Source organism: Neodiprion virginianus, chromosome 3 (assembly GCF_021901495.1).
Source record: "Neodiprion virginianus isolate iyNeoVirg1 chromosome 3, iyNeoVirg1.1, whole genome shotgun sequence".
Taxonomy (NCBI): domain Eukaryota; kingdom Metazoa; phylum Arthropoda; class Insecta; order Hymenoptera; family Diprionidae; genus Neodiprion; species Neodiprion virginianus.
Genome location: NC_060879.1, coordinates 30,942,612 through 30,952,597, shown reverse-complemented (window position 1 = coordinate 30,952,597; position 9,986 = coordinate 30,942,612). Strand labels below are relative to the sequence as shown.

The following is a 9,986-nucleotide window of genomic DNA, read 5'->3' as shown; positions in this document are numbered from 1 at the left end:
CAGCGTAAGCTAAACATGCAGCAACCATAAATAATAAATCTCGTTTCTAGTACGTTACTTCTTACATTCTACGGCGTTCTGTTATTACGAATGATTTCATCTGGCTCATTGTTTCTAGAATGCCGTCGGATTCCAAGTACACGTGGTCAAAGTTGTAGACGACTCTGCGTCCGCATATCTAATCGACGTGTGTGACGAATCCATTAATGAAATTCCTCCTCAACTGATTTTAACATTAATTCGTGACCATTCTAACTCAAAATATCTTGACTATTGTTGAGATATTTTATTCGCGCGTTGATTGGCTGGGTCCTGTTAGTCATTTGCCGTTTCGTTGACCGGACTGTCATCATTTTGACCGCCAATGATAGAGCAAAGGATGACGAGAGTATTACGATTTTTGTTCAAGATTTTTCATTCAAGACAACATAAAATTGAGGTAAGTAAGAATACATTTGTATTGATAATTTTCGTGTTGCGGTTTGGACGGCTGGAATATGTTGGTTTTCCTTATTGTTAAAGTTAACAAGACAAATTGGCTCTCGTGTACGATTGACAGATTCAAGGGTTCGTGGTTTTTGGTTTGTGTGAATAAAATATGTTGCTTTTGACGATTTTCAAGTTGGCAACACGAATTCATTTTCAAGGAGGATTGAGTTGAGTTGACAAGAGTTGAGTAGACATTTCCGTGCTTACTTGACTAACTTTTACAATTGAATTTAATAAGTTGAAAATGAAAGAGTACAAGAAAACTGTCATCCAGTTCTGACAATGATGTTGAGAAAAAACTTTTACGTACAAAAAGGGCTAAAGAAAGCCCAAAAATTAATCGTAATAATAGAAAAATCGTTGATTTTAATTAAAACAAAGAGAAATTCACCCATGATACTGGCAGAGATGATGATAATTTTGATTAATTAATTATATGTGGCCTGTTCACCGAGCGGATTCGAACTTCTCAACAATCTAGTCGGGGAAAGCAATGCACAGCTAACTCTGCAGTGTCAGCGTGTACGTCTATTTTTTACCCTGTCACATCGTGGACTTCGGACATCCTTGATGCCATCTTGAATTTAAGAAATTAATTGTACATCGATAATATAGCTAGACCGGGAGCTATAGACGAAAATGAAGATTGTATCTCTTGCTTAATTGTTTCTGAATTGAAAACGAATATCACAGTGTTCTTTGTGGATTACGACATGACGTTTGACTCTGTAATTTTCGGGGATGTATTGGACGACAATAGCGATATTGTCATACCAAATTTGAATAATGGATTACTTTGCTTATTTCGTGAATCTGATTCCGATAAATATTTCACAAAAATCGTACTAACGAGTTACCGATGATTTACTGTATAACAAACATTGATTAAAGAACAAATAAAATATACGTACAAAACGACTATTATACATATAGTAACATTGCATAGTAATCGTTGACTGGTAAACAATCAAACTACAAATATGACGTGGATAGAGAGTAAAACTTTTTTACATTTTCTGCAGCAGTTAATTCCTACATTATCAAGAAAAATTAACATTGGAAATACATTTATACTTACTACGAAAGTAGTAGAGGGTATCGTGAGGATTCGTGAATGCGATCAACTGTTAACCAATACAGACTATTTCTCAACCTTTGGAAAGTCACGAATTCTCATGGTGTACCACGTAAACTTATGATATCGTCTTTAAGCGGAGCGAGCTTTGAATCAACTAGTACTATAAGAACAGCTCACTTCTTGGTGACGATATCGCACATTCCAATAGTCAACCACATTTTCGTAGATTGTTACTTATTGTATATGAGAATCTGAATCATCGCTGGGATGCTTGAATATTGAATCACAGCAATTCATTGTTGTCCTCAACCAATATTTCTTTATTGAGGACGCGCAAACACTGAGTATAAAAGTAAGCCGAAGAAGCCAATACAGACACTCGGCTGGTATGGAAGGTCATCGTGATCAAATTGTAAAATTATCGAATTTTGTCAATTTCATCTGTTTCAAGCAGTGTTCACAGTACTTTCGACGATAATTGCTCTTCGTGTCGTTCGAACTGTGATGTAACTTTTCACCACAAAGTATCGCTCTTCTCAGCTTTCAAGCTGTGATCTCACGACATTATTCGCCTGCCTCTTTGTTATCGTTCCCATTTGGAGTAATTTACGGTACAAACTCTGAAATTAAAAATCTAAGCATTGTCCATGAAGTTATGTATCGACTATTTCTAATTTATCGAGGAATCATCTGGTTTTAAAGCTGAAACCCATTTTGACGGTCCTTTTTCTTTGCCCATACTTACCTACATCGACAAAAATGCACAAGCTGCAAATGGCCGATTAGATTTTTCAGCACACCCTGTACGGATTCGCAGGTATATAATCTACAGGCCTGACCTCCGGCTGGTCGTTGTGCACGGAGCGTCAAGTTTAGCAGGTACCGAGGATCCGGGTGCCTGCGTACCCATTATAAACTTGTACCTACATGCATTCATTCTCCCAAGACGTTTTATTGTCAGGTCATATTTCGTCGCGACCGAGTCTGACGACCAGGCACGTATTCGTCCTCACACTTGTATATATAATACTGCATACGAGCGACTGTTAATAAAAGCTCTAGTTATTTGAGCAGGCTAAGTGACAACGCCCCCCTCAGTTAAGGCCCATATCGTCTGTACCACGATTATTCAAGTAATGCGTGTACGGCAGGCAGTCGGTACAACGTTTAGGCACATTCGTCCTGCGAGCTGGGAGAAATTGAAAATTAATACGAGACTATCACTGGCACGTGAAAGTTGAACGTTGTTTTTGAATAGACAAGTAATCAAAGTACAGTAGAATCAGTCGCGACTAGACTGAAGGCAGCATGACGAAAGATTCAAATCGGCCACCCGGTAAATAGATGCATTTTATACCTGGTGGACTATTCATTCCAGGCAAAGCGGTTCGTCTGTGCCTTTCAAGCTAGGAATTGTAAAACGACCTTTTCCCCTCCGTACAGCACCGATGCACAGCTGCTGGCCACATTTTCTCTGTTGCAAGCTGCAGCGGAGCAGCTTTGTCTAGCTGGTAGAAGACTGGTTTGGTGTCGCCTAGTTTTCGAGATTTGTACATATGCTGTGCAGACGATACCGCGGAGCTCGGAGGTGCTGGCAAATTAAATTCTGTTCAAAATTTATGGAAGCACTTGTATTAAAGGTCAGGAGCGAAGGCTCAGACGTTACAACATCTCGCATATGGATAATGATTGCGTAATGAAATATACCTAATCAAAAAACGTCTTACGTTTATTAATAAATAATATATATTGCATACGGCCAGATGGAATCTAATAGTGCGTGTTGGTTTTTTTCATTTCGTTTTTTATTACAACGGTACTTGACACATACACAGCTATTGCGCAAGGCACGCGTCCTTTCGATGTGTCACGCAGCTTGGCTAATGGCTAAATACGTTCACTCGCCTTCTGGTATTTACAAATGGAACACACTTTACCGCTCTTGGAGAGGTAATTAATCGGATTGAAATTTTTTATAGCTGTAAAACTACGTATTGAACACTCAAAGGCTGTTATATACATATCCATATTTTCTTCACACCTGGGAACGATATAAAAATCGTTACGTACTAACGAGATTTGGTCGATCGAATGGGATATTTTTTATGAACCGAGTTTTCTCAATGATCTGTTCGACATCGTAGCTTCGTTTTACACATACACAGCCAGTTTGCATCCATCTACAGTTTTTCGAAGTATATTCAGCTGAGAGTCAGGATTTGTGAGACTCCAGAGATTTGAAGTAGACGTCCTTTTCTTTACCCTTCTTTTCGTTCAAGCGGGAATGGTTTCTGGATTACACGTACGACTATTATCTCTTTTCTTTCCGAGGAAGCCTTTCTACTGGTTTGATTTATCTCCGGAGGTAGAAAATTTATAAGATGCTTTCAGTAAAGTATAGACCGGACACGTAGTCCAGAAATTTCTTTGGAATTTACCACGAGTATTCTCGCAGAATGTCATTGGCGCCCAATTCAAGAACATTGCCACCACTTAAGTATCATTTCCAATCATAGTCAAGAAAGTGCAGAATGCTATCTACGTATCACCGAATTGATAATAGTATAATATAGCTACCATGTTCTCCCAAATTGTCTCTTCTGATTTTACCTGATTATACCAATGCAATCTAATTGATTTTAAATACGGTGAGCGGCGAAAAGGTTTCAACGAGAAACATCGTCGCACTTTGAAAAGACCCGTTCTTAACGTTTAGACGCAATCGTACTAATTTTTTATAATTAACGAATGCGAATAGCATTAATTTCAGTCGATTGGGGTACCGAAGGGTGTCCCGCCCTAGCGGAACCCTGAGAAGATTTCACTTCTTTATTCCGCCACTTAGCCGCCGATGGCGCTTTCAATTTTAAAACGGGTTTTACCGGAACAAAAGGTTCTCAACCTTGAAATGATTCGCGACACTGAATGAGATGAAATTTAGTTCCTCCGTTGCACTATATTTCAAAGTTTCATCGCACCAACGGCTGAACTTTTGTACCGGGAAAAACGCCACACTCTAACCCATATATTCGTTACTCGTATAAAACACCTCAAGCGGTAATGTCACCAAAGATATGTGAATAGAATGCTACCGATACTGGAATGAAAAAACTCGCAGCACCGAGACATCCGCCTGTAATAAGTATGTACACGTACAACGAGAGAGTAAGAAAGAGAAAGACGTATAAGCAGAGAGAGCCACGAAGCATATAGCTGAGAAGAATCCGTGCTGAAAACTATACAAAAAAAAAAAAAATCCGATATCGGCTAATGAGCAAGATATCTCGATTGCGTATGGCACACTTTGGGTCGTTTATAAAATACCGTATCAGATCTGAACCGGTTCGAAACAGGAGCGATCAGTTGATCGATAACTACGTCGAAATCTCGCGTCATTTATTTCCCGAAGTATAAACCAGGCTTAACCATCTAGCGGAATGCCTTTCACCTGGGAGATGTTCGGCTTAAGCCTGTTTCCGCTGGTACTCGTAAGTGGGCAGTAGCTGGCCCTCTTCCTTGTCCTCTTCCAGGATAGGCGGCAGGGGTTTTTCGTACCCTTCGCCCCGTCGCTCTTGAAGATCTTCGGCCAGCTTTTCAAAGAGCCCCTTGAACACGTGGTTGTCAATATTTTTCGCAATGTAGTAGAGGAAGAGCCAGTCGCTGAAATTGTACTCACGAGTGACCGTGAGCACGTTCCAGGGATTGTTTCGCCCGGGACAGGCCATCGTGAATACCATTTGGTTGAATTTCTTGCTCCTGGAATTCGATGAGTCATTTAGAAAATCAGAGGACCCTGGTCTCGCCGGAAGGTATGCGGTCGGAATTACAGTTACACAAACCTGGCGTGCAGTAGCATGGTTAGAATTCTCCACAGAAGTCCTAAGCCGGTGATTATCGCAAGAATAACCAGCCAGAACCATAAAAATATATAAATTTTCTCGTTGACAACGTTCAACGCCATAACGCAGAGCGCGTCGTGCCTCTGAATCGTTCCGGATGGACCGTATTTGCGAAAATCGCACTTTGTCACCTTCGGAAAAACTATGTCCAGCACGTCGATTTCGTCGTCAAATTTGTCCTTGGCTACGCCGTGTCCAAGACCCAGAAATGCACCGCCGAGAAATACGTCCGTGGCGTAAATCTGCCCGAGGACGTTGATGAAGTTGAGGACCTCGCACATACCCAGGTAGTAGGCCCAGGGCCGGTTCACGTGGAGCCGATTGAGAAATGCAGTTCTGATAGTCTGCAGCTTTTGCTCAGTGTCGAGACGCGAGGGGATGGTCAGAGTATCGTTAACCGTTATCGCTTCGTCTCGAAGAGACAAAGAAGTCAACTTAAGTCCAGCTACGAGAGCCTTCAATCTCCCACCTGAAACCGATTCACCCGATTCACGAGTTCAGCTAATTCGAAAAACATGTTTTCCTACACCGAATATCGTAGGTGTTGCTCTGTGTATTATCAGTACCAGGTTACTACGAAGCGATTGAACCATCAAAGAAGAAAATATCGCTAACCTTCTTTCGATCTCCAAATGTAATGCGGTAGGTAAAAAAAGATTGCTTGAAAAAATAGAATAAAAGGAACCCATTGGTAGTACGCGTGATGGACGACTGGATCCTCATCGGTGACGGGACCAACTCCAGGATGGGGTAAAATTCCCTCGTTCACAGCATCCAAGTCCATGTGTTTCACCTATGTACATATATTAGTTATAGCGATTCATCGGTAGGTCGACGAAGAAGTTTCTTCTCTTGGGTGATATAATGAAGTTGATATGTCATCGTGAAATGGTGAAGCGGCAGTTTAGATACGGTAAATATATTTTTTTAAATCGGAAACCACTGCGTGTCTTTATCTATTTGTGTCGCCGTAAAGTGGGCGCTATCTTCGGCGTGACGACAAACCGATTAAAGCATATGTAATAACCGTATAACATGCTCTGCGGTGAACTTACTCCGTCCAATTGAACATCGATTGAGACTGTCTTATTGTTAGTCATCGGAATCGCATGGTGCATATTCTTGTGTAGACATACCGACTTCACAGTATTAAGGAATACTTTCAAGTACAAATCATATCAAGAGTCCCGCGGTTTGTACATTGGGATCAAAAATATTTTTACTATGCTATGACGATTTATTTTTAGCTGACAGCTATTATATTTTTCCTATCGAGGTTGTCTGATTTTTTGTTTTCTTTCGTACTGAACTTCACATACGAATTGAGTTCCAACATAACTACAGCCCACACGTGTGACTGCTTGAGAAGTCGAATTATCGGAGATTCAATCTTTAGGTATATGTACAAGGGGGTCATATTTGTACGGGAAACAAAAGGAACTCTTCGAATTCGTGTAATCATCACACGATAGAAAGTAGACAACATTATTTATTTTTTATCGATATTCTCAGTTCTTTTGTATAAACTTCACAGGCCACGCACCAATTTTACTTATACGTCAATCTCTGGTCGGTAAATATGAATATTTTTTTATTCGGACATACCTAAATGTACCTGCTCAGAATCACAGCAAGCTTCACGAGAAAACAGTTTCAACACTTAAACGCTATTGAGCCAAGTTTCTTAGCTGAATACCAAAAACTATTTGCCCGCGTCATCTGTTCAATCCGACAAGGTTTACACGCTGCGAGACTTTGGCCTGATGTAATCAACTTCCCAGTAAGCTCTCCTTATAATTTGCATTTAATTAAGATCCTTCTACAGCGTTTCCGTTGAAAAGCTACGACCCTCACAATCGTGGCAGATGTGATGCAACTATCGTATCGAGTGATGTATTCTATGACTATTTGAGGCTCTTACGAAACCATGGTGTATTTGACGTGATATTAATTCTTATCTACTGTTTACCGGCGCGACTCCTTTAGAGGAAAACCGTTAACTACAAACACGATTTATTTGTACACGCGGTTTGCAGTCCCTTCCGAAAATGGCCTGTCGCAAGGATTGCACTTATCAAATCAAATACGGTAGCTCATGAACCGCCAGGACTCCGTGAACCCATCGCGCTAATGAAAGGGCCATCCTACAGCGTTTAACACGGGACACAGAGATCCCTCGAATAGTTGAAAGGGACCCACTACACCGAATCTTAACGAAACACACGTAATACAAAATTAACGACCATGAACGCCTTATTTATCGCGAGTATCTGTGATAGTTCACTTACCACCGTGAAAGTCGATGTGAAAAAGCAGTAGGTGTCTATAACATGCGGTGGTATCGCCAGGTCAGCAATGCATCTAAATTTTTTGGAAAGTTACTTGAATCTGCTTCAATCGTCCGGGCTTCAATAATTGTAACAATGAACAGTTGAAACGGCATTTAATACCTTATATGTTCCCCGATAAATTGCCTTGAACACACCAGCAACGATGCCGCTAGTAGTGCCAAAAATGTTGCCCGGTAGTGTAACTTGAAGACTGAAAAGATATGCACAAGTGTTTTTACAACAACATTCTTATAAATCCTGAGCGATTTAACGTACTAGAATTTGCTTTTTCGGAAGATCAAAAATATTGTTTCTAGCGAAGTTTTAAACAACACTCAAAAAGAAATAAGTCGTAAAATAACGTTGATATTTATTTTGAATATTGTTTCATCCTCAGAGTAGTTCGAAGAATACCAAATCAATAAAATCAAGCGCAAAATCTTGCGAGGAGATAAATTGACACATAAGGTAAAATCATTTCATCACGAGCTACGAATGTGAAACTCTTTTTTCTCATTTAACGTAATTTTTTCTTACAATCCAACCACGATACGTAATAATTACTATTTACCGACTTTTATTTACCCTGTGATTAATTGACCATTTATTCGCTAATAAATTACGTTAATGGCTGTCTCAAATTACCAAGATTGTCGATAGACACGGCGTCCTGTGTGACTTTCAGTTTCACATGGTCTTTCAGGACGGAGAACGTCGCCAAAACGGTAGCCATTGTTGAGGCGATGGATGGGCTACTGCAAAAAATCCGTGCTGCCTAAAATACAATTGTCACAGCTCGTCGGTTCACCACAAAGTCCTGCGATTGTTTCCTTAGTCCTGCTATCTTATCCCGAAAAGTAACACGTCTACCCGTGTCTACCGACGTGACGTCGGAGTGCTAAACACTTGAACAAACAACTGGAAGGTAGGTAGACGAGGACGTCTCAACTTACTGATTGGACTCAAACTGAAGCAAGAAAATTTTATTTGCCTTATCTCTTCAACGTACACTCCCACCGACACTCACTGTTTTCAGAACACCGGCATACCTTTATCCGTATATCATTTTTAACACCCAATGATAGGCTTCTATCTGCGGTAGATGTAAGCTTCAGTGTTTTTAAACACACACCTTACAGCGATAAGCCTCCTTGCGTGAAATCATGATTCATTGTCAGAGTTTTCAGCTTACTTTGACGTAATTTTACTGAAAATTTGAATTAAGACAATATTTTATGCTTTCTCAAATTTTACAGAGAGATCGTTTACTCTGAAAAATCCCCAGACGTCAAGGCCACCGAGCCGTGCAACACTTGTACCTCTCATAGTGACTTACAATTAAATTTATTTCATTTATGACAAATCGCACATCAGGCAACCGTGTTCTACAGTCTAAGTAAGATTTTCATGAAATGAGTTGCCAAATTTTTTACTTATTTCACTCTTGCGTATAATGTCACACCTTGTTTTCACCTCAAAATCTCGGAATTCCTGTTTCAAACGAGTTTTGGAGTCAATTCTATATTGCTTGCAGCAAAGGCAATTGTCGATAAAATTCCGCCCAAGAATTATGGGTTATTGTTTTCACAAAGGTAAAGAAATTGAAATCAGACATTTTTTTTTTTTTAATGCCCCAAGGTTATGTGACGTAAAAAATACAACACTGTACAGAATAGTGGTAACAATCGATTGATCTTTATGTTTAAAAAGCACAAGTCACTGTACTTTTTTCAGTCGCGAAAAATCAAGATATAGTTACGTAAAAGATTATTGTGTAGAAACTTTATATTGCTCAACATTATATGTACGACCGAATTTATTACTGCGAGTTACCACCTCTCTCAAGTGAAATGACGAAACCGAACTCCGAGTCATGCTCGCCAAAATTGGTGGGCATGTGCCCAAAAATCTGTCCATCCGTGAATGGAACGCCCCGGGTAAAATTTTCAAATCTTAAAGTCGGAGATAAATTAACGAGAATAATAAATCTGTCTTTCAACGTATATTTTTCATTCGTTGGTAAAAGGAGCAAGCTTAATTGTACCCGCATAGCGGATTTATGTGTCAGGGTAATTCGATCGACAATAATCGATTTCTGGCACTTCGCGGAATCCAAATTCGCGTATTATCGCCCCATGGCATTGAGGTGTGATTCCCTGAATTTCTTATTCGTTACAAGACCCTGAGAGA

General features: G+C 40.0%; 1 protein-coding gene across 1 annotated transcript; it reads right to left on the bottom strand.

Moving 5' to 3' along the window:
* Positions 1-3,836: 3,836 nt before the first annotated feature.
* On the bottom strand, positions 3,837-8,851 carry LOC124299990 (innexin inx7-like). The gene is made up of 6 exons (XM_046753563.1): positions 8,442-8,851; positions 7,917-8,007; positions 7,755-7,827; positions 6,082-6,259; positions 5,407-5,935; positions 3,837-5,323 (listed from the first exon to the last, which is right to left on the bottom strand). Exons 1-6 carry the CDS (start codon positions 8,527-8,529, stop codon positions 5,032-5,034), a joined length of 1,251 nt encoding a protein of 416 aa, XP_046609519.1. The 5' UTR covers positions 8,530-8,851; the 3' UTR covers positions 3,837-5,031.
* Positions 8,852-9,986: the final 1,135 nt, after the last annotated feature.